This window comes from Pseudopodoces humilis, chromosome 6, assembly GCF_049639895.1.
Source record: "Pseudopodoces humilis isolate 2021_Gansu_Grassland_sample_001 chromosome 6, ASM4963989v1, whole genome shotgun sequence".
NCBI lineage: Eukaryota > Metazoa > Chordata > Aves > Passeriformes > Paridae > Pseudopodoces > Pseudopodoces humilis.
Genome location: NC_142205.1, coordinates 29,612,591 through 29,639,865, shown reverse-complemented (window position 1 = coordinate 29,639,865; position 27,275 = coordinate 29,612,591). Strand labels below are relative to the sequence as shown.

At 38.9% G+C, this 27,275-nt stretch overlaps 2 protein-coding genes across 20 annotated transcripts in view; one reads left to right on the top strand and one right to left on the bottom strand.

The window, feature by feature from the left end:
• Positions 1-7,391: 7,391 nt before the first annotated feature.
• Positions 7,392-15,881, top strand: LOC102108973 (general transcription factor IIE subunit 1-like). Of its 2 annotated transcripts, none has more exons than XM_088056967.1 (5): positions 7,392-7,510; positions 10,927-11,405; positions 12,686-12,887; positions 13,429-13,652; positions 14,045-15,881. In XM_088056967.1, the coding sequence occupies exons 2-5, from the start codon at positions 10,958-10,960 to the stop codon at positions 14,437-14,439; spliced, it is 1,269 nt and encodes a 422-aa protein (XP_087913093.1). In that variant the 5' UTR covers positions 7,392-7,510; positions 10,927-10,957; the 3' UTR covers positions 14,440-15,881. The 2 variants fall into 2 exon arrangements, with proteins under 2 accessions (XP_087913093.1, XP_087913094.1); XM_088056968.1 differs by having other exon boundaries at positions 7,444-7,510; positions 10,792-11,405.
• A 144-nt stretch (positions 15,882-16,025) lies between these two features.
• The window catches only part of PCM1 (pericentriolar material 1), a 42,593-nt gene continuing 31,343 nt past the window's right edge, over positions 16,026-27,275 (bottom strand). For 7 of the 18 annotated variants that reach the window (XM_088056951.1, XM_088056953.1, XM_088056956.1 and 4 more), the window contains exons 30-39: positions 26,901-27,035; positions 26,172-26,369; positions 24,012-24,071; positions 22,658-22,796; positions 21,830-21,975; positions 20,950-21,025; positions 19,765-20,015; positions 19,473-19,565; positions 19,231-19,354; positions 18,090-18,332 (exon numbers count right to left, since the gene is read on the bottom strand). In XM_088056951.1, the coding sequence (XP_087913077.1) occupies positions 18,214-18,332; positions 19,231-19,354; positions 19,473-19,565; positions 19,765-20,015; positions 20,950-21,025; positions 21,830-21,975; positions 22,658-22,796; positions 24,012-24,071; positions 26,172-26,369; positions 26,901-27,035 (1,341 nt within the window). In that variant the 3' untranslated portion in view covers positions 18,090-18,213. Of the gene's footprint in view, positions 18,064-18,089; positions 18,333-19,230; positions 19,355-19,472; positions 19,566-19,764; positions 20,016-20,949; positions 21,026-21,829; positions 21,976-22,657; positions 22,797-24,011; positions 24,072-26,171; positions 26,370-26,900; positions 27,036-27,275 lie in introns of those variants that run through there. The other 11 variants (XM_088056964.1, XM_088056960.1, XM_088056955.1 and 8 more) reach the window with 5 other exon arrangements.

Sequence of the window (27,275 nt, the reverse complement as noted above, 5' to 3'; positions counted from 1 at the left end):
TGGAATTCAAGTTAAGAAAGAAAGAAAGGTCTTTCAGAGAGTAGTAGCACCCTAATATCCTAGAAAGCAGATAATGTAGAAGGCAGTAGTTTTATCTGTGTCACTGGCTGCATTGCTGGGACTACAGTTTACAGTTCCAACTCTTGTGTTTTCTAACACATGGAGAGAGGACACTGCAGAGTTATCTTAGGGGCTGGTATGTATAGTGGTTTCCTTGTAATCTTTTCTTAACCCCCTAGGAACAAGGTGCTATTCATATTCCCATTGCACCAGGAATTCAAAGTTGCCAGGAGTGTAAGGGAAGTGTTTCCTCTCTCTTTGGTGTCTACAGAGAGAGTATTGGATAAGGCATTCCAATTAAAACCTTCAAGTTCATGACATCCAGTCATAATGGGACTCTTGATAGCCAGGACATGAATAACAGTATTAATGTAATGCAGAAGTTGAGAACACAGTATACTACAGCTTCCTGTTCCAACACTGAAGGGTATTAAATTTTTTTTACCCATAATTAGAAATTTAACACTAAGAAGTCTACAGAAGAGGAGTCAAGTGATTGCTGGAAGTAATCTCTTCAGGGAAGAAGTGGTGGATTCCCTAACACTGGACACTTAAGAGTCAGCTGAACAGTGTGCTGGGCCTTCTTGTCTAGATCGGGCTTTTGCCAAAAAGATTGGACCAGCTGATCCTTTTCAGATTTTTTAAGCCCCATGTTTTATGGTTGAAAGATAACCTTTAATCATGCCTTTTTTTCAATAGCCAGGTTACCATTTTACTGCAAACTCAGTTTTTATTATAGGCTCTCCTTCCAACAGCAGTGGAAGAGGCAGGGACAACCAGAGCCTCTAATAACTATTATTGCATTTCTCCTATGCAAAAACTATTTACTAAATATTTTTAGCAGCTGATAAAGAAACACAGCTTCTGGTTGATATTATAGGCCTTAGAACAATGCCTGTAGCAGCACAGCAAGAAGCAATTCAGGGGGAGGTAACACTGACAAATCGAGAGCACACAGAAATCAACATCCCACTGATTAAACAAGGGCCAGTCTAGTTGTACATCTAATTTCTTTTTTAACTGAAGCATGTGTTAGCATGATTGTACCACCAGCGTCCATTTTTATTCTCAACTAATAATATTGAATCTATGTAAACCAAATATAACAACACAGTTTAAATTAATGAAAAATGCATGTGTGAAATGCAGCTCCTGGGCCACTTGATTCATAAAAGACAATTAAACCAAGTCAGATATTGCAGTCTATACTGTGAAGAGTCCATCACATATTTCTGAGTGCACACCTCAGCCTGGTAGAGGATTGTTCGGATTTGTGTGGAATGAAGTTGTGTAACAGCCATAATCAAATTACTTTGTAATTTAAAAATCAGTTTACTTGCTTAATTGGTCTTGTCCCACTTTAGCATATGTAGAACAAGGCAGTGTAGACTATTTACAGTTATTAAGTAATGTCCCTTGTGCAAGACAATCCACATTTCCACACTTGAAATTGCTTTACAATTGCAAAAGGACAGCTAAATTCCATGGATGTCTGTCCAGAGCCTATGCTGCTATTGACTAAAACAAAACTATTTAAAAACAAAACCCCCAAAAACTGTCTTACTGTGTCTGGCTTAATATAGAAAAAGAGATGAATGTGAACAATTGCTTATTGATTTAACCAAGTTTTCTCAAGCCAGACAAAAAGTTTAATTTGCTTTTGTTACAGATAAATATATCTATTTTAAATGTCAGTTTACTGCTTTCCCCCTGCTGCTGCTGCTGCTCTAGGCACAGTGATGGAAGCTAAGACCATTTCACTGAAGGAGTGTTTGCAGCTACTTGCAATGTTGGGATTTAGCTGCCTTTTATTTTACATAGACACAATGACAGCGGGTGGGTTTTGTCATATTAATATGCACACATAGTTGGGATACCTCACAAACACCCAGGGGGTGGTCTGATTACTTTTTCTTAGGTTTTTTTTTCCCCTAGGTCAAGTAACCAGCCATATATATTTTTCTCTTCAAGTTTACGTGAGAGATTTATGCAACTTTCCTAATTCTGTTGTGAAAAACAATCAAATTGTTGCAAAAAAAAATCAGTATGTGAGCAACAGGAAAAACATACTTACTTTTTGGTTATTACTGCATAGCCTAGTTCTAGAAAAACCGGCTTCAGTCTTAGCTTCTAGCAGATTTACTGTTTATGTAAATACAAAGAGTTAATCCAGTTTACTGTAAACTAGATTAAATAAGGGGTTACAGAAGAGACCAAAATGTTTGGGATTAAAATAAAATTTTTAAAAAAAAGTCAATTTGCCAAGACACCAGTGCAGTGAAGCCCCATACCATTTCAGAGGAAGAAAGAATGTCATCTCCCATGTTAAAAAGCAAAATGTTGTCAGTTAATGAGGACAGAAAAAGGCGGGAGTTTGAATCATCTCAAAATCAAGCAGTAGTTCTGGGGCATGTGTGCAAGTGAGTTTGCTTTAGTCAATTACAAGTCAAGGCTTTGCTTAGAAGCAAAACTCCAGAACAGGGCCCATAGATGTCCTGGCAAACACCTGCAAGGAAAGGAGCAAGAGTAAATGAAAGATTTTCACTGGAGTGAGCAGGCATGAATGGAGAGTGGATGGACAAGAAGCAGGTGAGAGCTTCATGCGTGCTCCACCACTAACAACAAAGTACTCCTTCCTCCTAGCACAAACATGTGTCCTGCTTTCACATAGCCAGCTCTTCGGGCTACTGGTGCAAGGAGAAAAAAGTGCAAAGAAAAAGCTTGGATTTCACCTCAGGGACTGGCAGCAGCAGCTTATGGCAAGATCCTGCTTATGGCATGGATCATCAGATTAACTCTTCTGCTTTTGGAGAACCAGAACTGTTGGTGAGAAGGGCACACCCAAGCTGTCTGAGCAGTAAAACCTTTCATCCTTTGGACCAGAAGAACAAGATGAGCCAGGAGTAATGCTCAATCAAAGAAGTGGCACAAGCCACAGTTTGCCTTGGGAAGAAAATTGCAGATATTTATGCATTTTGTAAGAAGCAGCCTTTGACAGTTAAGAGAGTCTGGAAAGTTACTATACCAGTTGGCCAAAGGCTGTGATCTAGAACCAAGCGGACCATGCGGTTGTTACCTCAGGCTCTGCCTACTAGTTTTTCAGACCATTGTAACTTGGCAGAATCAAAGATTTTAATGGTCCATTGTAGCTATGTCTGCTCCCACACAGTTACAGGAGAGGACAATAATTAAAAAGGAGCTAGCCTGTTTACCAAGAAGCACTATACCCAGGACATTTTCTGATCTACAGTGAATCAGCTCTGAATTACATTAATTGTATATGGGACAATCTCAGTCTAATTTGTTTTGCAAAGTTTGTTCTCCTAGCTCAAGGCTTACACATGAGCAATAGAAGGATCCCAGTAGTGAGACTGCCTCTGCTGGAGATTCTGCATTTAAGGTAACTCTAGCCTTTGCTTAATGCTTCATACTATTAGTCTTGTCTTTCATTTAAACTTGCTAAGTTTTCTCTATCTGGCAGATACACAGTTTAGAAAAAAACTCCATCCATAGTTCTTTTTATATTTCAGTGAAAACAGATCATCTCAGTAAGATATTTTTTTTTGTCTGCAGTAAAAAAGGTTAGATCACAAGCACTGAGTCGTAGCAAAGTGCTGCATTGCCATCTTGTTTTGAAAGTGGAACTTTAATTCAGGTACCTGGAGGTGTTTGGATTAGACACAGTCTTTTCTCGGGCTACACCCACCATCTGAATTACACCAGTATTTAAACCTTTGAGTAGTTACATATAATTTGCATCAATGCAACATTTACATTCCTGCAAGAGGTGTACATGCCATTCACCATCCCCTGACAGGTGGAAACAGTTCTCTTAGGACAGCCATGTCCAGCTTCATGAGCCTTCATGCCTTTTGTGTGAACCAAGTGGGAAAAAGAAGTTAAAGTGACTGGATGGAAAGGAGAAAACGGGGAAGGAAAAAAAAAAGAGTGAAAGGAGCAGGAGCCAGTGTCAGGAAATGTCAAAGGAAAGAGAAGTAAAACAGCACAAGAAGACAGACAATACTGACAGGCTATGAAGATCTAGCAACTTCAGTATGCTCCTCTACTGACCCTTTGCTGTCAGCTGAATCTCCAACAAAAACGTGCCTCCTCATCTGCAGCAACTGCTGTTATAAAGTATTTTCAAATTATGCTGAGAGACAGTAGATCTAAAGTGATTCTTTAAGAAAATAATGCTGAAATTAAAAATATATATTATCTCAAGCAACTGCTCCTTAGATTTAAAATTAAGGTAAGTTGCATTAGGAGCATACTCAGGCTGTGAAGTGGCCAGAAGAACAGAAACCATTCATTCAGAAGCCTTTCTTTTATCATATCTGAATCAGATACAGTCTGTTTGTATGGTCCCAAAATCTCCTTTACAGATATCTCTTTGACTCGCTGCACAGGATGGGCTGTGTTCCTGTGAAGAATGAGAATGGCATACCAAAGGAGAAACCTGTTCCAGTTGTCAAGACATCTCTCTTGCAAGAGAAGAGGTGATGTTGCAGACCAGACACATCTCAGTACCTACTGGGTCCACTAAACTCACCCCAGTTCTGCCAGGTGCTGCACAGGCAGTAGATTGTGGTGTGTAGCTGGTACCCAGTCTGTGATACCAGGGGCTGTATTTTGGAAGTACTTGTCACAAAGGCAATTAAGACAGTGGGAGCTATGCTGCAATCATATAAAGTATTACAAAGAGAATCCTAATCTTTTTACATCTCAGTTCAAGCTCTTGAAACTATCCAGCAGTCTTGATTTCAAACTCTGTGCATCAGAGCTCCATATGTAACACAGGCACAATATTCCCTTACTTTTCTCATTATCAGAAAGATAAACTAATACAAAAATTACACAAAGCTGTCAAAGAAAGTTGATTTAGTTTGATACCAGCAAACCTTCAAGGACTGAGGAAGGGATAGCAGCATAGGGAAACTGATAAAAAAATTAATCACTTCAATGCAAGGTTTGGATGGTTCACAAAATAAGCAGGGCTCAGAGCCACACACTGCATACTGAACATAGACACCCCCATGCTGGTTGAGGCATTGGCTTCATGATAGGGCAAGCACAGGGAAAAAAAGAAGACGTGACTGTGTGATTAAGAGCCCTGTGAGCACAGGGCAGCAGGTTACCTACAGGTACTTATTATGATGCTGGCATTTTCTTATTTTGTAGTGCTTGAGTGTCTGAGCTGGACAGGTCAAGATTTAATTTTTTAAATTCTGGGTTGGTATTAATTGATTGTGGAGAACTTGACACAGATTCCATTTACTCAAGGTGTTTACCACAACCTCCTACCATGCCATCTGCACCAGCACCTGCTCTGCCAGTGGGTCAAGTGTACCACATTCGCTTTGTGAAGTTTTTCTCTATACCTTTGTCCCCCAGAGCAGCAACCCACTAATTTTCTCCTCCAGCTTCTGATCAGACTGTATATTTCTTCCTCCTGAGACTGCTCTGTTGATTATCTGCCTCCTTTTTATCAAGTAGCCTGCAAGTGCAGTGCATGCCTATACCATTCCAGATAAACATCCCAGCCACCTAAATGGTTTGAAAGCAAGCCAAGTGACTTTGCCTATCCCCGTCTCAAGCTCCCACTTTCAATAATGTCTGTGTTACACAACATCACAACAACTTACCAACACAAATCCTGCTTCCCACGGCCCTTGGTGCCGGGGCTACCTGCACTCTGAAACACCTTCTCAGACCACACTTTATTTTTTTCCTTTGTTGTGGCTTGGTTCTGAGCGTGCAGAGCTGAGCCAGCACCTCTGTCTGCTACATGGGGGTTTAGCTGTCCTTGCCAAAGGAGTTGTCAGCAACAGCATGACAGGTGACAGCAGTTTCCTGTTTCTGCTACCAGCCACACCATCCCTCACCTTAATTTAGAAAGCTGTTTTGTTGTCATCTGGTTCTACACTTCCACATGCAGGCTGAGGGCTGAAACAGGAATAACAGCACTGAGGTTACACGACACTTTCCCTGCTCAAACCACTGGGCAAGGAAAGCCACAGGAATTGTTCATTGTAAACATTTCCCACAGAATAAAACCAACACGTAGGAGCAAGCAGTCTTGCTCCTCTGCATTTTCTAGCGTAACATAACAAATGAGCGTGCTCAAGAACCACATATGAAATGAGATATAGCTCTTAAATTTTACCCTGTGGACATTCTATGTTTGCAGTTGAAGATTTATTCCAAATATACTTCTCAGCTCTGAGTATCTGTCAAGTGGATTCTTATTAATGGGGGGAAAAATTTTTTTTTAAAAAAAAGCAGAATTTTTCTCAACATAAGGGATGAAATCAATCTCTGCTACTATAAATTACAAACAAGACCAGAGCTAATCTCAGAGGTTATTTTTACAGCCACTTCTTCCTGCAGTTTCTAAAAAGCAGTCTCAAACCTTTAAAGTTTTTGAATCTAAATTCCTGCTTACAACTGTTAAAATATGAGAGGTTTTTTTTTTCTGTATCCACCAGCTCTCTGAGGCACTACCTTCTGTAGCAACATTACAGATGCCAGTCCCACAATCTGTGCTATGCAGACAAACACCCACACCTTGGGTCCTCAGTGGACCCACGTGCCTGGTAAATCAGAGTCAGAAATCCAGCAACAAACAGCAGTAACAAAAGCACAACACATGCTGCAACACGTACAGTGGAGATGTAAGTCACGTCACTACAAAACACCAGCCCCCACTGTGCATATATGAAAAAAAATTCAGAAAGAGGCACAGATTTGAGATAAAATATGATGATTGCAATCCTAATAGAATTCAGTATTTTAACCCTGTATTGTACAATGTCTGGCAACATTATTTCAGCATTGTTTTTGAACAGAGATGTCTAATCCATAAAATGGTATCCATAAGCTTTTCTTCTAGAAAAGTACAGTGAAAAATTGCTCTTTCTTTCCTTTTGAAGACATAAAGTACCTAAAAAGATTAATAAGTAAAACTATGGGAACTAGTAAACATGCCAGTTTTTCCTTTAAGACATTAAAATTTCTAGTTTGGTTTGGTTCTGAAATCTTCTAAACAAATTATGTAAATTACCTATCCTAAATACTTGGTTCACAACAACAACAAAAGGAGTTAATGATGATGTTACTTTTAGTCTTCTAAAGTTATGCTAATGAAAACACTAATCAAAGATTGCAGTCACATTTTCAGTCCTTGCCACCTTGTAGGTGGATTATGTTGAGCAATAAAATTTATAGCTTTATCATGACATAACATATATAAGGCTGAGCTGATTCAGTTGCTAATGAAATGTGATTTGGGGACTCTTGCACCAGCTGGGTGATGATTAGGGCTTATCACAGATAGGTCTAGGAAAAGGCTGGGAAATACTTAAGCTTGTTTTGCAGTTGCTTTGAGCTCTTAGGAAAGGAGCAGTTTCTCTGCAACATCAGCCTGAAGTTTTCTGCCTATACAAGAAAGGTAACGATAAGGATTTTAACTGATTTGCAAGTGATAGGGTAATGTGAAGTCTGACAAAATCCTTCCAAATCTTTCTGGTTTAGTGCCTTTTAAGTTGTGAGATGGGTATTTTGTCAGTCAGTCAGCTCAAGAAAAATGTTAATTAAGCAACTGGCTTCAGAGAAACCTTGCAGAACTTGCTCTATATGATGCCTCGACTTGAAATTCTGCTTTTAATAGTTGCCTACTGGCACAACAAGCAACTCTGCATAGGTTTCCCACAGCAAAAAGGGGGTCCTAAATGTAGTTTCTGCTTATGGGAATGACTCCATATAAACTGTAAGCAGAAGGACCACTCAAACATCTAAGTTACTGAATAGTTTTTAAAATAATTAATGTAATAAGAAGGTAGCTCCTACCCTCATAAAAATAAATACTTTTAAAGCAGAGGAAGTTCAGAATTAAACTCTGACTTCTAGAATATCTTGTTGGGAGGGAAAAAAGGGAGAAAAAAATCTACATAAGTGGTAGAATACCTGTCTCCTTAACACAGACTAGCTCAGCTGTAGGGCAGATTTCTGTTTAAAGCTCTTCCTGCTGCAGAGGACTACACACTTCCTACTCCTTTCCTTGGTAAGGGTGGTCTCCAGCTTCTCTCAAAAGAGAATTGTTGCCTGTCAACTGAAAACTACACAATAACTTTTAAAATCAGTAGTTTTCCTGAAGTGTGAGATTTCAAATTGGGTGATTAAATGACTGAGAAGTTTTTCAGAGTGGATTGAACTAAAAAAGTGTCACATATAGCAGAGCATGGTAGAAAAAGCTTCCCCCTGTTTTTATTTTGATTTTTATTATGAAATAAATCTATTTTTGATTTTTTTGTAGCCTAAAGGAGGATTTCATGAGGGGGTTGTTTTTTCCTTGAATGTCTCTTATTCAGGTCAATTCACTAATTTTTGTAAAAAGAAAGCCATTTCCTTTTCTACTGAACCAAAGGCTTGCATATTTAAAAGTCCCCTGCAATGGACAGAGGATTCTGTGAATTTGTTTTTCAGAACAGCTGTTTACTTGTGTCCCAGAATATGTTAATGATATTTGAAGTCTGAGTTTAGGTCTGGCAGGGGGGAAGGTTAGGCTCTGTTGTATGAGTGTGGTGATGGGGTTTTTGTGTGTTTGGTCGTTTGGTTTTTTTCTTTCCACTACTATTTTACATGGTTGTAAGACTGTACCTGACAAGCTTTCAACATCAAAGTGCTCAGAAACACTTCAGAGTAGTGCTTGCTTTAGAGATGTGAGTATGCAGTGCCAGTCTGAGATACGGAGTCATCCAGAGAAATGATAGGTCAGCAAACCTCCCGCTTACAGTTCAGGTGCTACTTCTTCCCTAACGATGTTACCTATTTATTACACTCCCTTTGAAATAATGTCATTCTGTACTTGATTTAGGGTAAGAAAAAAGATTCATGAGAGCTGTACCTAATACAAGTCCTTTAAGTGTCAGCATTCTGCTGACGTATTAGCCAAGAACTAGATGAAGAAACAGATTTGCTCCTTTGTTTAATACTGACACAATCTAACAGGAGGTCCTAAACCACACAGAGGGCGCCCCGGCCCTTTCTGAGACATATCCCAGACCAATGGACATGAGCAGTAATGCTTCCAGTACAGATGCTGGGGCTGCCCTTGGTGCTCCTCAGCAGGGCTGGGTTACAGAATTCCATGGTGTCTGCTTTCTTTTGGGCCTGTACTAGAAGCTACAGTGCCTCCATTCTGTGGACTCTGCCCAGTGTGGAAGAGCTCGGTGCTCTCCAGAGTGCTTCCCTGAGAAAATGCAAAGCCATGCTACTCTTCTCTGGAACTGGATGAGGATATTGTCTATCCTTTCCTTACTGCTAACTATAAAGTACTGCACAGAAAAAAGTTCAAAATTAGGCCAGAAAGAGGAAGAAAGAGAAGCATAAATTAGCACATTTTTCTGTGAATTAAATTTGTTAAGCCCCTTTGGAGGATAAAGGCTTAGGAGAGGTGAAAGAGTAACAGAAAAATAACAACAAAACCAGCAACATTTTAAAGTGCTTATTAATGAAAGCTTTTGTCAAAAAGCACAGAAATGCTGCTCTTAGTCTGAGATTGTCAAGGAACAGACTGACATTGCCAAAGTTTCACTTCTCACTGTTGTGAACTTTAACTCTCTTGGAACAGAAGAATTTAGGTTAGAAGGAGGATCTGGAGGCCATCTGGTCCCTTTCTTATGGCAAAACTACTCTCAAAGCCAGGTTAGTCTGCTCTGGCTCTTGTCCTGTTGAAGTACAGATACTGAGCCTCCTTCCTGGGCAGCCCATTCCAATGTTCCCTCACTTTTTCTGTAGAAAATTTAGGTCAGTGTGGTGCTATCACCTTCAGGGTTTCCAGACTCAGACCAGCAGGTTTCCATTGCCTTTGTTTTCCATAAGGTGCACCGTGTGAAGTGCAAATTTAATTATGGCCCAAGTACTAGGTTAGTGCAAGAGGTTTTGTTTGTTTAGGTAGAATTTCTGATAAAAGTTCCCTGGAAGCTCTGATAGCAATATGCAGTTACCTGGGATGGAGCTTTCTCACCCTCTGCAGTGGGTGCCAGGGCTGGATGTAGTGTGCCATACATGCCATCCTCTACCAGCTTGGCTCCTGACCTAGTGGCTACAACAGCACTCTGGATGTAGCTTTGTTGAAACATACCTTAATTTTTTTCTTCTCCCTCCTTACAAATAAGAAACTGTTAGGACAGTTGGACTCAATATTAGTTACATTCTCATTAATGAGATTAGGAATATGGTCTGAAGTCCTTCTTCTAGAGGAGAAGAGCACTAAGGGATAAAATGTGCTACCCCAAATACCCTGTGCTGAGTGAGGGCCAGATAACTTGGAGCATCCTATGCCCCAGCTTTGGAAAATCTTTGTCTGATCACAGCAGCTGGCAGAAATATCTTAAAGAGCGTGTGAACAGGTGCTCAAATGCCTCTTGTGACTTTGCCACTAAGGCAGATACAGTTTCAACTAAGATTTCTCAATCTGAGCTTTATTTTTGAAGGCTTTACTTTTACTTCTGCTCTTACCTGGTTGGCTGTGAAAGCAACCAGGAAGACCTAGACATGCAGGTTAAATGTTCCGTCTTCTGGGAGGATTGTGAACTTTCTGTAACACATCTTCCTAGATATCTTCTGTGGATTTTTACACAAGAGGATATTAATATTTCAGGTGTAACCACTGTACTTCAAGATTAGATTAGATAATTTCTGATACCTATTAATACCTTCCCCATGAAGGTTAAGGATTTTACATTCCTCTATTCAATGAAGACTCTTGCAGAAGTTCAGCACAGCAAACGACATATTTTACACCTTCCTGTGAGGGCTAAGAAGGGCTTGCTGCAGCCCACCTCCCTTCTGTTTGTTGTACAGCACTTCTCCACTGACAGTGGTTCAGCTCCTGATGGAGGAGCAAACCATTCCCAGCGAGGTGCCAGCAGCCCTAAAGCGCCTGGCTAAATACATAGTGCGTGGTTTCTATGGTGTGGAGTGTTTCCTGGCTCTGGATGTGCTGATCCGCTACCCCTGTGTGAAAGAGGATGACTTGTTACAGCTGCTCAAGTATGAGCGCAAGCAGCTGCGCACTGTCCTCAACACGCTCAAGGCAGACAAGCTGGTGAAGCTGCGGATGCGAGTTGAAACGGGGCCCAACGGGAAGAGCACGAGGCACAATTACTATTACATCAATTACAAGGTGCTGGTGGATGTGGTAAAATACAAACTGGATCATGTACGCCGGAAAATAGAAGCAGATGAGCAGGATTCAACTATCAGACCCTCTTTTAAATGTCCATCCTGCTCTAGCACGTACACGGACCTTGAAGTCAATCAGCTCTTTGATGCATTTACAGGTGTGTTATACTGCTTATTTTGCTTATATTGCTTATTTGCTGTCATCTTAAAGAATAGCCCTGATAGCACAAAATTGTTTCCTAAGTGAACTTTGCAAGAAATGCAGTTTGTTAGATGCTTCATGTTTGCTGGTGGACAAGGGTCTGAAACAGGAGATGCTGGGAGGTGAGGGTAAGAAAAGTGCTGCCTCTGTACAACAGGCCAAACAAAAGGAAGATTAATCTTGAATGTATAAGCTGGGGTTGAGAATCAGATTCCAGGCCTTAGCTTTGCTTTGAGCCTGGTTGAGTAATCTTAACTCATCCAAGTCTTGTGAGTCTCACTTCCTCATGTGGAAATATGAACACAGTACTGTCTTTACTCTGTTTTGAATCTCTTAATCCATTTGTGTGGTCAGGCCTTCAGATGGAAGAGTTGGACAAGACAGGTAAAACTGTTAGCAGTCGCCTACTGTAATAAGCTTCTTGCAGCTCAGTGGCACCAGAGCAGAGATGTTGTCACTCCTGGGCTGGAAGTTCACACTCCTCACGGGTCAACAAAGCACATCTAGAGCAGAAGTGGTATCAGAGCTTGTGGATTTTTCTTCTCTAAAATCAAAATAACTAAATCATTATTTCAAAATGAGTCAAAATGGCATCATAGTGTAATACATTACTCAGAGCACAGCCACTGTGCTGACATCTGGGTCATGGGATCTGTAAAGGATGCCAGAGCCAGGCAGAATGAGCTTTATACATGACTTATCTGAAATGCCAGTGGTGGAATTTGTGTTCTGCCAGTTTGCAAAATCATCCCCTTCTAAACGGAGGGACTCTGTTGAGTTATTGAAATGCAAACATTGAGGCTGGTGATATATTTTCATGGAATAAGCTTGAAGTTTTGTTTGTTTCCCTGAAGATATAAATATGGGGTTTTGGCATATGCCTTGACTCTGACTCAGGAACAACTAAAACCAGATGCTTCTTATGCTTGAAAATGTCTTTTTTTTTTCTTACATTAAGTACTGAGAAGATGAAGCTGGAGAAATAAAAAAATAAACTGATGATAGTACATTTCTATCCAGCTTAAACTTCTCTCTGCAGACATTTCTCACTTGCATACCAAGTGTATAATACCAGTCTGACACAAGTTTGCTTGTAGAATCGAGTTCCCCTAGTTAATATGAACAAATGGATAAAGCCAGAATGTCTGGATAAATGTCCAGGCTTGCTGAACAAGGTACTGCTGATCTTTTTACATTCTATGAATATGAGACTTCCCACTTTGGAACATGTTGCAGAGACTTTCCGCTGCACTTACTGCAACACTGAAGTAGAGGAAGATGGCTCAGCGTTTCCAAAGCACGATGCTCGAACCTTGCTGGCAAAGTTCAACGAGCAGATTGAGCCTGTCTTTGTGTTGCTGCGTGAGACTGATGATATTGTGCTGCCCTATGACTTGCTGGAGCCTCAGCCAACAGAAATACCCCAATTATCAGAAAGGTATGAACATCACCCTAGAACTTCTGATCAATGCAAATCTCTCCAACAACTTTACAGTTGTAAACTCTTTGAAATACTGAACTTGGAGCCTAGGTACTCCACTCTGCTTTATTCAGTACAGTCTACTGTTTAATGAAGAAGTCTGTAATATCTAAGGCATCCTAAATTATTGCTATGCATTTTCAGTTTTTTGATACATTTTTATAAGTAATTTATTTTCCCGAGTATTCCTTCAGCTAATGTTCATAGCCCTTTCTATAAGAAAGTTACATTTCTCTGTCAGTGTGCTTCATCCAGAGATGCACTACTGAAGAGACCTTGTAAAAATCAATGATTCAGAACCACTTGCCTCTGAAAGAGATAAAAGGGAATGTAAATTATTAGAGCACTTGTTAAAGCTAGTCTGCCAACAAAATGTGGTTTTGGGATTTGTTTCTTTGTGATTGTTGTTCAGTTTTTTTTTTTAAATAGGAACTGGGCAGGGCAGGGGGTGGTGTTCTTGCCTGAATTCTACCTCTTCAAAATGTGACACTTCATTCAGCTTTGATCCGAAGCTGGGCTCAAGTGTGCTGGAATCCTGCAGCTGCCCTGAAAAATGGGCACACAGAAGTTCTGCTTTTGGCCTTACATACACCCAAAACATAACTATTGATGTCCAAGACTCAAAGCCCAAGAAGAAAAGAAGAGAAAAAGCAACTGAAAAACAACCTATCTGGTTGTCACAGAGCACTGTGGAAGGAGTAGCAACAGCCACCAATAGTGCTGGTAAGTTTAGTGAATTCACAAATCAATTCAGCAACCTTAGTGCACTTAAATACAGCTTTCCCACTGAAAATGTAGTGAGATTTGTTTAGAGGACAATGTTTCAATTCTGTGTTAGTGGTTATCAGACCTTAGTTTCCAAAATCTAGTTTTAAGCCTGATTGAGGTTATATTCCTAAAGCTAGAGGTCAGGTGGGTCCTGAAACTTCTCTGGCTTTAGCCATGCAGTAATTTCAGTGGTAATCTTTACAGTGGAAAGCTCTCAAAATGTCTGTATTGTCCAGAGATTTCTAGTGTGGGTAAAAAAGATTCAGAGTAGAAAAAAATCATCTGTGTAGGATGCTTGTGGTAACTGTAAACAATCGATCCCTCTAACACTTAGTACTGTGTATTAGGAGTAAATGCTTCTGAAGAAACTGAAGAAAATGTTAAAGAAACTGTCACTGATAATGAAATCATCAAGACTCTTCTGATCCATGAATCCAAGTCATCATCCTGCACAGACCAGGCTCCAACTGTCAAAAGGAAACTTCATGGACCACAGAGTGGTAACAGTGAGTTTGAAGAGGATGTCAAGCACTCAAGACATGCAGGAATGAAAGTACCAGGCAGCAACTTTGAACTAGAGGAGGAACAGGAAACTCTGGGTCCTATTGTAAGGGTAGCTGGCCAGCCCTGTTCATATGGTGAAGTTAGTGAAAACCCAGAGCTTGTGTCTCTCATGACAAGTGAAGAGAGAGACACTTATATAAAAGTAGGACAAGAAATGTTCCAGTCTGTCTTTGAGTAACTACTACTATAGGAATATCCAACCTTGTATAGAATGGATGAAGGCTTCTGATTTATGTTCTTCAAAGTTTATCACTGAAGGGTTTTGTTTGAACTTGCTCTTAAGCAAGATGGTAATCCTGTAGTAGGTAACTACAGTTCAAATATTATCATTGCAGCCACATCAAGTGTTGTTTGCTGTTGTAATGCTTAGACTTGGTGGATGATGTAATTAGTTTTGGAGCATGAATCATTTCAGGATACATTTAGATCTGATTAAAATGACAGTTGAAAAGCAGTGATGCAATCTATAGTAAGAAATAAATTACTCCACTTTCCTCCCAGAAGTAACAGTTACTTCCAGTAGTGAAAAGGATTCCAAATCCAGTATAACTTGGTTTCATTCCATACATGTGTTCTACTAGGGTGTTAGGTCACTCACTGTACAACAGTAAAGGACAGGTGTCACACAGCAACCTCCTAAAGGAAGAGCTGTTACTAAATTGCATTAACAATTTAAGGTGAGAAGCAACTCTGGCCTCTGAACTTTCATCCTAGGAAAAATTTTCCAAATTTTTGTACTTAGGGCACTACAGAATCATCTTGAGCGGTGAACTGTGCAAGGGCCATTGGACAGCAAAATGTTACATTTTGTTCTAGTCCAGATCAGTAAGGGAGCAAGCAATGTATCAAGCACAAGACTGCTTCTCACATCTCACACCCCAGTGCTCTTTTTAAGCAAGAAACAAATTCTGCTTGAAATGAACTACATGAGTAGAAGGACTAGCATTAAGCATAACTAAGTTTTTCTTCTTCAGCAGTTCTACTACTTGAGCAAGGCATAATGAAAGTAGACTAGAAGGGCACAAAGCAAAACATAGGAGGTTCCCTCTGAATGTTAGGAAACACTTCACTTGTAAGGGTGACAAACACAGGCACAGCTTGCCCAGAGAGGTGGTAGTCTCCCACCAGGAAGATACTCAAAAGCCACCTGGGCAAACAGCTCTGAGTGGCACTGCTGGCACAAGATGACATCAAGAAGGCCCTGCTGACCATTCCATAATGAAACAGTAGATAGAAGGTATGACAAAAGAAATACCCTTTTGATGCATTTTTCATCTACACATACTGTGGGGTTTTGACTGGTGATTTTCTTTTCAGTAGCTAGCGTTGGGCTGTTTTGAACCTCTGTTGAAAATAGATGTAGATAACACAGAGATGTTTTCATTATTGCTGAGCAGCACTTGCACAGAGTCCAGACTTTCCTGCTCATTACCCTGTGTCCCCAGTGAGAAGCCTGGGGATGCACAGTTAGGACAGGACACTGCCAGGACAGCTGCCCCTCACTGACCAAGGGGCTATTCCACACCATAGGGCGTCATGCTCAGCATACAGCGCTCAAAGAAGAAGGAACAGGGGATAGTTGGAGTAATGACATTTGTCTTCACAAGTCCTTGTTATGCATCATGGAGCCCTGTTTTTCTGGTGATGGCTGAACACCTGCTTGCCATTTTGCTTTGCTTGCATGTGTAAGCTATTGTTTTTACCTATTAATCTTTCTTTCAACTACAAATTATTTTGTTTTCACTCTTCCACTTCCCTCTCTGATCCCACTGGTTGGGGTGTGAGCAACCAGCTGCTTGGTGCTCAGCTGGGGTTAAACCCACCATTCCAAGTCAAGAATTCAGGAATGGGGGTACTCAGGTGTTATATTGTATTAAGAAACATGGTATATTCCTGAGACCTACCCTCTGATCTGTAGTGTGTTAGCTCCTTCCCCCTACTCCTCCCCTTTAGTTTTTTCTATTGGTAGTAATCTGCTTTCCCTTTCCCCTCTCCCCCTGTTCCAAAGACAGCATGGGATCAGATTCTGTCTCTTTTCTGCCCTGGACGAGTTCTGATTAAAAGCTGGGATGCTGTCCCGGCACAAGAGAGAGCCTCCTTGTCTGTGTCTCTAGTCCTTGCTATTAACTCCCCCCGGCCTCTCTGGACCATGGATGTGCGGACAGCATCGTGGAGGCAGGGGGATTTTAAAATAGCACTCAGGCTCTTTCTTGAGCTTAGAATTTAATGATTCAAAATATAAACTAACCTTATTTCAAATCTGCACACATAATCTCATTCTACTTTATAAAAAATTTCCTCTTTTGGGTCTGAGTGATTCTTGGGCTAAATTATTAATTAGAACTTTGACTGTTTCAGTTTCAGAGTTTGCCTTTGCCACAATATAGTTCCTTGGTCCTCAAAATGGTGAAGGTTTTTCTGCCAGCAGTTGCACCATCAGTTTAAGGCCTGCAGTGTAACTAAACTATCTTCAAACCTTTTGCTAATCTACTACATGCTTGGACATGAGAGGCATGTGACCATAATGTGCCAATTCAAAATTCATTCATAAACCTAGAGACGCTCCCAACAAACTAGAAAAAAAATCACAGAGGAATTACATTCTCATTTTATTTAAACTTCAAGCATATTTAGGCTTCACCATCACTATACTGTCTCCCACAGTATATAGCCGTATTATCACACTAACTTCAAAAGCAACACAATCCTGAACTGAAGATGACCAGTGCTTTTTAACTACTTTCAAGAAAGCCCTTGTGTTTAAGGTAAACAGGATCTTTATAATGCAGCAGGTCGGCTGAATAAGCTGCTTCAAGCTCGATTTTATGACTTAGAGCTGCTGATAACACTGATCTGAAAAACTGAACAAAGTTTTCTAATCTACTTTTCTGTAATTCTAATTCCATCTTTACCATGACACTCAAGGAGGTGCTGACTTCAACTGTTTTTTAAAAACATTAACTTTAATTGTAGCTTTGTAATGAAATTTAGGAAGTCAAACACTTGAGAATGTGTTCTACAGACCTTCAATTGCAGCAATTTTAAGTGTTAGCTATGAAAAGATATTAACATTTTCAGACAGGTTTAATCCTTTGAACAACAAAAGGATTCAGCAAATGCAGAAAAATACAGCTGGTTTCTGCAATTAACTACAAATCTGGGGTATTCAACTTCACCTCAGATAAATGTGCTGATAGGAAGGAATTCCGAAGGCCATGAACAGGAACTTTTCTGTTACAGATAAGCTATACTCTAGGCTACAAAGACAACATTTAGGTATGTATTTAGTCTATACCTTGTATTTTGAGAAGATACAAGAAACTTGGAGAATTTCTTGTCCCAGGAAAATTAGCAGTGTTTCTTATAAGAGAAGAGCACACTGCTACAAGCATGCCAGCAAGTCAATTAACTTCCAGCACCAAAATCAGCATACCAGTTTATAAGCCAAAGAAAATTTTTCAAAAGAGAAAATTTACAGACAAGTCCAAACTTTATTTAAAACTACCATTTTGAACAATTTTAAAATTACCAAACAAGTCACAATAAAAAATAAAAAATTAAGACAGAAAAAGAACAGTGCAGCAAAACTGAATACAAGTATATTCAGTTCCAGCTGTTTAAACTGCCACAGGCAGATCACATACCTATCCCTAAGAGGCAGCGTGTTAAAAATTTTACATTTTTATACACTTTCAGAATTCTGGGACATTAGTGCTGGTCTTCCATATGCACTTGTACACATAGAGTTTATAAATGCAGATATCTCCAGGTTATTCTTATGTGTTTTGAGCTCCAAAAGTTTCTGTAAAATAAGAATAAAATCATTGTCTCTACAAGGTATCAAACAGCTCATGACCATATTTGGACTGTTATTTCATCCTCACAAGCATTTTGAGCCATGGCTTACTTGAAAACCTACAGCCATCCCCCCCATATACAGCTAAAGAATGGCTCAGAACCAGGTACAACTTTGGTGTGGCATGGCACTCTTGGTCAGACTGCTCCCACAGCAGGCCTGGGCATCAGTATCCACCAAACGGGCACAACAGGTTTGTGCTGGCAGAGCTGTGACTGAAACGGAAGGAAAGATACCTTCCCTCACACTTTGTTCTGGAAAAAATCTGTTCTGCCACTGCAAATGCATTAAATAAAAAGCAGGTTCATCAGCTTATACTATTTGAGGAAATGGAAGGAGGGACACTAGCAGAAAACTGCTATTATCAGAATACCCAGTTCATGCCTTTATATATGCCATTACTGTACACTTCACTGGAGTACAAGTCTACTTGTCTACACTTCTCCACAAGTCTAACAATAAAATTACTTTAATACTGTAATTTTGTCACAATATTATTGAAAAAAACCCCAACAACAACCCAACCCAATTTTCTCTGACCTGCATTATCATTTTGTATCTGCATAAAAAATATTTCATGACAGTGAAAAATTTTATTGCTATCATACACACTGGAACTTTTTTCTACCACATGGTATACCTCATATAAAAAACAATTTCTTTCTCCCTGAGGAGTTATTTTACAATTCAGAAAAGTCTCTTGAATGTTTCTATCACAAAAACAACAGAGCAGTCTGTCAGGAAATTATACTGAGTGTTATTAAATAAGATAATAGCAATTATAATTTACAATATTATTAAACCCTTAAATTATTAAAGCTTGTGTAACAAGAAAATAAAATACTACTCCATTTAAATAAGTTTCAAAACCATTATGTTGTGACATAAAAATTAACGTATTTAAAGAGCATGACTTTATCAGCCACAGAATCTAAAGTATATAGAAGGGAGATGGACAGCGAGATAAAATCCCTTCATATCAATACAACATTATCAAATGCATGATAACAAAACCCAGCACCGCAATAACTGCTTACTTCAACCAGAGATATTTAAACTCTAGCATTCCAGAGTGTTTTCCCAATATGTGTGCAGAACATAGGAAATAATTACCAGGTTCTTTCAATGTCTGGGCATCTCCTACTAATTCTTGATCTTGAGCTCCACCTCCATCCAGTAATTCATCAGACAAACTCTTGCTCTGGGCCTCTGTTTCCATTTTCTTCATTAAATCTGCCTTTGTAACAGAAAAAGCAAATCTCAAAATTCTGGATAATTCTTACTGCTGCCTGGGTAACACAGACATTTGGGGTATGCACTTCTAAACAACAATCCCACAAATAATAGCAAAATACCTCTGAATACACAGCAAGTTTGAGGGGCAAGTCTTCAACTTTCACAAAGTCGTCTTCATCAGATTTTTGACTTACATTTCCAGAACCAGGTTCCTGTTAATAAAAATTGTGATATTTAAGAAGTGCTATTTTGTTTTTTTTCCCCTCCAAAACTATTAAAGTACATCAAAAAAAACCAACGCGCACATCAAATTTGCAGACAGAAACAAAACGACTGAAAACCAGAAATAACACTGAAATAGAAAAAAGCCTATTATTTCTCTTGGATGTATCTTAACTGATATATACATACATATTCGTTCACTAGCACAGGTGACTCTGTATCAGGGCTGCCAGCCATGGAGCTCTCAGAACTTGCACCAGATTTGTTTTCTGCACACGTGGTATCTGGTGTTTGAGTTTCATTCACTGCTAAAGAGGAGCTTGATCCTTCTGTTTTCACAGTGGCTGCTATAAACGATTCTGGGGTATCAACTGTTAAAGCTGGTGTATTCTCCATGACACTGAGGTAATGAGGCACAGTTGTAGCCACATCCTGTTCACCTAAAACCACAGAATTGCATTTTAGCTAGGCAGAGTTAGTAAAATATTCTGAACATACAAAAATGCCAGATTATTTTTAAAATTATGATCCAAAGCTACAAATGAGCAATGAAAGTGAATTATAGTCTCTCAGACAAACACAAAGCTGAATGAAGTAAAACATCAGTTATTTGTACCCTTACACACTTAAGTATAAGCAATTTATCACAAGAGTGGGTGACTTGATTTCTGACTCAGTACAGTTTTTAAAAAACCCACAAGAAACAACTTCCAGAACTAAGTGAGCTATTATAAAATATTACTTCTAGGTATGAGAACATAACAGTAAATTCCTTAATATTTTGCCACTCTAATATTGATTTTTAGTCTACAAAAAAAGGCCAAGAACAAAATTCATGTTTGCAACAGAAGAACACAGGGAAGGTGGTAGTAACAACAGCTGCACTAGAAATAACATTCACACAACCCAGTAATGCTTCCTTCTTTTGATGGAAAATAATTTCTTTGCTCTTAGGCATTTACAACATAACTCACAGAAACAAAGAAGTAATTTCAATAACTAGTAAAATGGCACTAGCAGATAAAACAAGTACAAGACATATCTAAACATCAAACACTGTAACACGTATTAATTCTGATACAGTTGTGTGCCAAGAGCTGCAGCAATCAGCTAAAATTCTTGCTCATGTCAAGCATCAAAATCACTTCTACCTAAGAAAGATTATTCTATGTTTCCTCTTTAAAAGGTTTTTTGTGTCAGTATCAACACGGGTACATCCAGGCAATTGGTAGAGTTCCATGAAAAAGACAGTCCAGTAAATGTGATCATCTTTCTCTTAATTACATGTATCACAGGCACTGTCCAAGACAATTCTCACCATATGCAAATTCATATGGAAATGTTAGTCTCTCAGTTACTGCATATGGGGCTTACCTTTAACATTAACAGGTTCTTGTTCTGATGACAGAATCTCACTGCTTTTTGCCTTACTCAATTCTTGGTTTGAAGTCTATTGGGGAAGGTAAAAATTAGTTAGAAAATTATTTTATTGATCAGCTTTTACTGACTCGAAACACACTGTACACTTGTTCCATGAAATTGTCTTTTCACTAGTTTGAAATAAAGACAGCAAGTTCCCAGGTAAACTCTTTGGTCCCACTTAAAAGATCTACTGTTTTAGCCTTTAAAGTAAAATGTTCCAATTACATCCTTGCCAAATGTTAATACCTGTTGACCAAACCAAAATTTCAATAGATTGTCAATCTTATTCAATATGTAAAGAACTGACAATTCTCCAAATCCAGGTCACACACATTAAAATGTTTTTAAGAAACCTAACAGTGAAATGACAATCATACCCAAACACATTTCACCATTGTTCCAGAAATAATTATCACAAAAGGAAGGAAAGACAAACAAATGACATGTTAGAATACAAGAGTGAATTACTCCCAATTAGAACTTTATCTCAGCAAACACAGAGAAAGAACTACTTAAAGGCTTAAACTCATGCTTTTCTGAAAGTTTAACTTCTCACTAGCAGCTTAACATTTTTTCCTCTCTCATAGCAGATGTAAACATTAATTCTGTCTCTGTCCATCCATCCACTATGGCATCAACTGTAATAAATTTGGATGAGGAATGCTACATTTTGCATGTAGCAGCTACTGGTATCATACAATTTCTTTTATTATTCTTTTACTTTCAATAGTACAAAAACAGTATAACAAGAAAAGATGAGGTACATATAAATATGTAGTGAAAAGCTGTGCACTGGCATAGGTTTGTTTTGCTTTTACAATTTTGACAGTACCTGTTCATTTTCAGTTGTTTCACTGCTAGCTTGTAGTGATGTTTGCACATCAACAGGTCCTTCCTCAAATTCTATTTCTTCATCTTCATTCTCATCTTCTCCACTGCCATAGTTAGTCAGAGCTTGGGTTTCTGCTTTTGATAAACCTAAAGACAAATCAATGTAAAACCACCTTTGAATTGCAAAATCCTATTGGGGAATTTCATGCAATGATACTGCTTACTTCAAAACATTCTTTAAGATATAGTGACTTAACTTTCAAAGACGTGTATGTTTCACATCAGCTGTATTATGAACAAACACCCCTGTGCTGGTGTGAAATGCCAAAGTTATTAAACAAGTTGGTGCAAAGAATGTAAATGGTAAAGGAATCCAAGCCAGAAGTAGTTGGTGTAAGAAAAAAAAAAAAAAAAAGGAAAAAAAAATATATATATGCAAGCTTTACTTTAAAAATAAAAGCACATTTTAAAAAGCCACATTATTTCAATGAAAAACTGCATAAAATTTGCACAGCTTTCACATCATTCAGGTTAAAGGCTGAGAAACTCTGAGTTAATTTGAGACAAGATACATAACTTAATGAACCTATTTCCAATATATTTTTACAGATCTACTGATTATGAAAAAAATTAGCTCCTCTAATTGGAATATTTAACTCTTGACATAACACTAGGAAGTACAGTACTGCAAAACTTTCACTGACAATGGACTGACTGTAAAATCTGTGAGGTGTTACACAGCACTACTTCATGCAAGTCCTGTTGTAAAATTAGCTGGTAAAAACTACAGTAGAAGAACTGAACAATGAGCTATATAAAAGTGCCTTACTTATTGCTACTGGACCGCTTTCACTTTCCTCATCTTCCTCTTGATCAGACGCATCAGATCTAATACTTTCAGGCACTCCATTACCAGCACACACTTCTGAGTCCGGTACCTGTTTAGCAGTTTCAGTCTCATCCTTGTCCTAGGAAAACATGGAATACTGTGCAATTTCATGTTTATCTGAAGACTACGCTATGGTTTCTGCATAAAGGAGTTGTTTCTCAAAAGTTAAGTCTATCTACTAAAAATCTGTTTAAGTAGTCCTTATGGTCTTGAAATTAATGCAGCAGAACAATACTCCTAAAACAGTGTCAGAACTTCCTGTAAGAGATCATGGCCCTGTTCAGACACAGCTCTGAAGACCTCTTAGCTACTGAGTATGTCATTATCTGAAAAGGTTGACATTGATTAGCATGCTAGGTTAAAAAAATCCTTTAAATTACATTTGCCATTATCAAGAAGACAGACACATCTGCACGACTACCTTCCAGCAACTTCCCTGCTCCTCGTAATGAGGAGCAAAAATATTCCTAACTGCAGCTTTTCTTTAATGCAGTCATTTCTTTAGCAGCATCTCCTCAGCAGTCTCTCTGCTGAATGATTTGCTAAATATGCTGAATGAGAAAATCCTGCTCTTCCTATATGAATCTCAAGTACAGCCCTGAGTTTGACTCCAAATCTTGAAAGAACTCCTCTACACTACAGCAACGGTAACAAGTGATGTACAGCTTCCCACTTTTACTTCCAAAGCAGTGTGACAGAAGCTCTAAGCCCTAGAAGCAAGCGCTGACTCCACTCCCACACACACCTACTCCTATACCTATATCCATATCAGAAAGCAATCAACATTCTACTTAGTATATATACCTGTATCATTCCCTTGGCTGGAGAAAGTGAACATTCCAGCAGACCATTTAAAACTTCATACACAACACATATCCCTCCAGTGATATCAGTGGTTTTCAAAAGAAACTTGGAAAGGGACAAATTCTGAGCACTAACATTTCATAGCCAGAGCACAGGCAGGCTTGGACTCTGAAACCTCAAATACCACATGTCCCAGTGCAGAACATCTACCTTCTCCTGAAGATGGAAAACAAATCAACTAATTCCATACCATTAAAAAGGAAAATGTTAACTGCTAAAAATAGTTAAGCTGTCCTTAGAAATGGAAATTATAATTTATTTTGTTACTTTGATAAAATAAATCACTGAAAATAACAGAAGATTAATACATTTCTGAAGACTGGAAAATGGGCTGCTTACAGATACTCGATTCCTATGACAGACAACAGTAACACTAAGTGACCTTCGAACTTATCTGAGGAATAAAGACAGTTGAAAGGCATACACATACTTTGTCCTCATCGACATCTTCAACAGAAGAACAAACATCCACCTGGAGACCTTTTTTTGCCTAGAAGAAACACAGCGTCTTCAATTCTAAACTGAAATAACTTCAAAATACTGAATCAAACTACAGCTTTGTGAAAGCCAGGCTGAAATGCTAATCTTACTAAGAACTGCTATCTTAAAACAGCAGGAAGCCACAGGGACTTTAGTACACACAGATGTCTTCAAAATTTCAGAGTTGCAAAGCATTAAAAAAATCTGTGCTAACCCTTCTTATTTAAACAATTATGTTTATATTGGGCTAATCCTGTCTGTGGTTGAATCATATCTAGCATACAGAATTAGATACATCAGGACAGGGGGGTCAAAACTAGATGATCTTTAAGGTCCTTTCCAACTCAAACCACTTCACGAGTCCCATGCTGATCAAGACAAAGAGCTGTGTTTTCAGCAGTTACTTTCCTGGACTCAAGAGAGCCAAAAAATCAAGCAAGATCAAATATGTCTGCATCAGAATTCCAGAGTTGAGGGCTGTGAGAAGACCATATACAGAGAACTGTGCAGGTCTGTACAAAGTAACCAGGACCTACCGCTTCTGGCTCATCTCAGGCTTTGTTGAATCTCAACTTCTGCCACAGCAATGAGGCTAACATTGACCTTAACCCTAATTCTGTCTTCCAGGAGAGAAGAAATGCTGAATCTAAGCTGGCTCCATGCTTTCTCATAGCAGGTATAAACCAACTCTTTATGTAACAAAGGCCCAATGGGCAACTTTAGATAAAATAGGAAGTCATGTCTGAGTCTTTCTGTATTCAGAATGTTCCTCTGGCCTCTTTACAAGGCACTCCACAGTCTCCCTCATACCAGCCACGCTATTGATATATCTGAATTTTATTATTTGTTTTGTAAACAGATCATATAGCTTAAAAAAAAGCAGCTATGCTCCCAATAAATGCAGTACTAAGATTAATAATGTGAATGGCATGAAACCTATCCAAAGCTTGCCTTTTAGAGCAAGAATATGTCCTAGAATCTCAAATACTTCTGAAAAGTTTATATATATTTTACATACCAAGTCCAGAAACTGATTCTTTCTGCATATGCCAACAAACAAAGTACAGTACAGCTTCAGAGGATTTACTCCAATTTGTTAAAAATGATGCCTAACCATGCTACTGCAAGGAAACCAGCAGGCAAAACTAAAGAGATAATGAACTGGGGCCTCCAATATGTCAGAATACTTAGCTGGGTGCAGTGGGGCCATGCAAAGCCAACACACTGAGATAGAGTTAAACTTCTTCACAGTAGAAGAAGTATGAGGCTGCATTTTCAATTTGAACTGAACACAGGGTTGATAGCACAGGGAAGTTTTCATTACGGCCAAACAGCACTCCACAGAGTCAAGACCTCTGCTCCTCACCCCACCCCAAAAGCAAGAGGTCTGAGAATTCACAGCACTTGGAAGCGGACACAGGCAGGGAAGATGATCCTCACTAACACAAGGGATGTTCCACACCATGTGGCATCATGCTCAGCATATAAAGCTGGGCCAAGAGTGAGGAAGCAGGGGAGATGCAAAGCAATAGTGCTTGACTTCCCAAGTCACCATTACATTTGATGTAACCCTGCTCTCCTAGAGGTGGCTGAACACTTGCCTGCCCATGAGAAGTGGTAAACGAATTCCTTGTTTTGCCCTCCTTGCATATATGGCTTTTGCTTACCAATTCAAGTGTCTATCTCAACCCACAAGCTTTCTCCGTTTTACCCTTCTGTCTCCCCACCCCACAGAGGGGACTGGGTAGCTGTGAGAGGCTCAGCTGCCTACAGGGGTGAAACTACTCAATGGCCCCAGGTGTTAAAACTATTTCAACACTTGTTTATTCCTTCCTATGTTCACATATAACCATTAAAACATTTCCTCTGAATTATGAACAAAGTCTATACAATTAGGTATCTGTAACAGACACTCATCTGCAACACAGAACTTGCCCTTACTGAGGAAACACACAAGTACACAAGCAATACTGTGATTACACAGCAACTGGTAAAATAAATAAATAAACATATGTATGGTATCAAATAAGGTAATCAAATTAGTTTAGAAAATACACATATTCAGCAATCTCAGAAAAGCTACATTTTTAAAAAATAAAATAAAACAAACCTCTTTAGCGTAAGACTGCATTACTTCAGTAGTTTCTATTTTTCGTTTACATCTCTGCTTTACAGAAATACTGTTGTTGTCCAAGTCTTGCATGAGTTTAAAAAAGGCCAATTCATTGAATAACACTTCAGAGATCTCCACAAGAAGATCCTCCCCACAATCTTTTAATTTTCTACCAGCAAATTTCGCCAGTGAATCCTGTGAAGAAAAATAATTCTTCAGTTTCCGAAACATGCTTTCAAGCTTTAAAGACTAAGTATTTTTCATATTTCTAATAACTCAAAATTAGTTATATATATTTATTAGCTCATATTTTTAAAAAACGTTTTAGTGTCTTAGATTTTCCATGGAATCTCCAGTCACATAACACAGAACTTAATACGCTCACGATTTAAACTCCATGTTTGTAGTAAAAAAAGAATGAAAAAGTGCACACTACAGATTTTCAGAAATTTACACAAGGTGTCCATGAAAAGCATCACCAGAGCTCTCCTTGAAGACAGCCACAGGCCAGAGATACACCTCTCACTACCTGGCTGTGACAGAAAAGATGTTCTGTGTGCAGTAAATCATTAGTTTGGGAACTAAGGTAATACCTCATCACTGCATCAAAGCTGAGGGAGAACAGCATGTTATTCAAGGCGTAAAATACAACTTCAGAGAAGCTGGTTTATCTGTTGCTCATTAGCCAACTTGAGTGTTGCAAAACAGCACTGAAAAACTACTAACCTGAAGTATACTGCCAAGCTGCTTATGAAAGAACTTCACAAATTCTTTACTTTCATCATTTTGTTGTGTAAGAGTCAAGACCATACGTCTTACTGAAGTCAGTAATTGAGAAGAGCATACTTCATCCATGTGTTCCTACACAAGTATCACAGAATGAGATTTGTTACCACTTCAAAAGAAAAACTAGCCATCAACCCAATTACAGAAATTAATTTAAAAAAAAAAACACCTGTCCACTAAATGTCCACTAAAGAAACAGCCCACCACAAAAAAGTCCTAATCAATCTCACAAACACCATACTTCATGAATGACTGACTGGTCACAACATACAGATTTATCTCAGTTTTCCAGTACATGAGTACTTGCCATCTTAC

Coding starts and splice junctions, on each gene's coding strand:
- LOC102108973 (XM_088056967.1), top strand. CDS start 10,958: ATGGAGGAGCAAACCATTCCCAGCGAGGTGCCAGCAGCCCTAAAGCGC. Junction 11,406..12,685: donor GCTCTTTGATGCATTTACAG/GTGTGTTATACT, acceptor AACATGTTGCAG/AGACTTTCCGCTGCACTTAC. Junction 13,653..14,044: donor AACAGCCACCAATAGTGCTG/GTAAGTTTAGTG, acceptor ACTGTGTATTAG/GAGTAAATGCTTCTGAAGAA.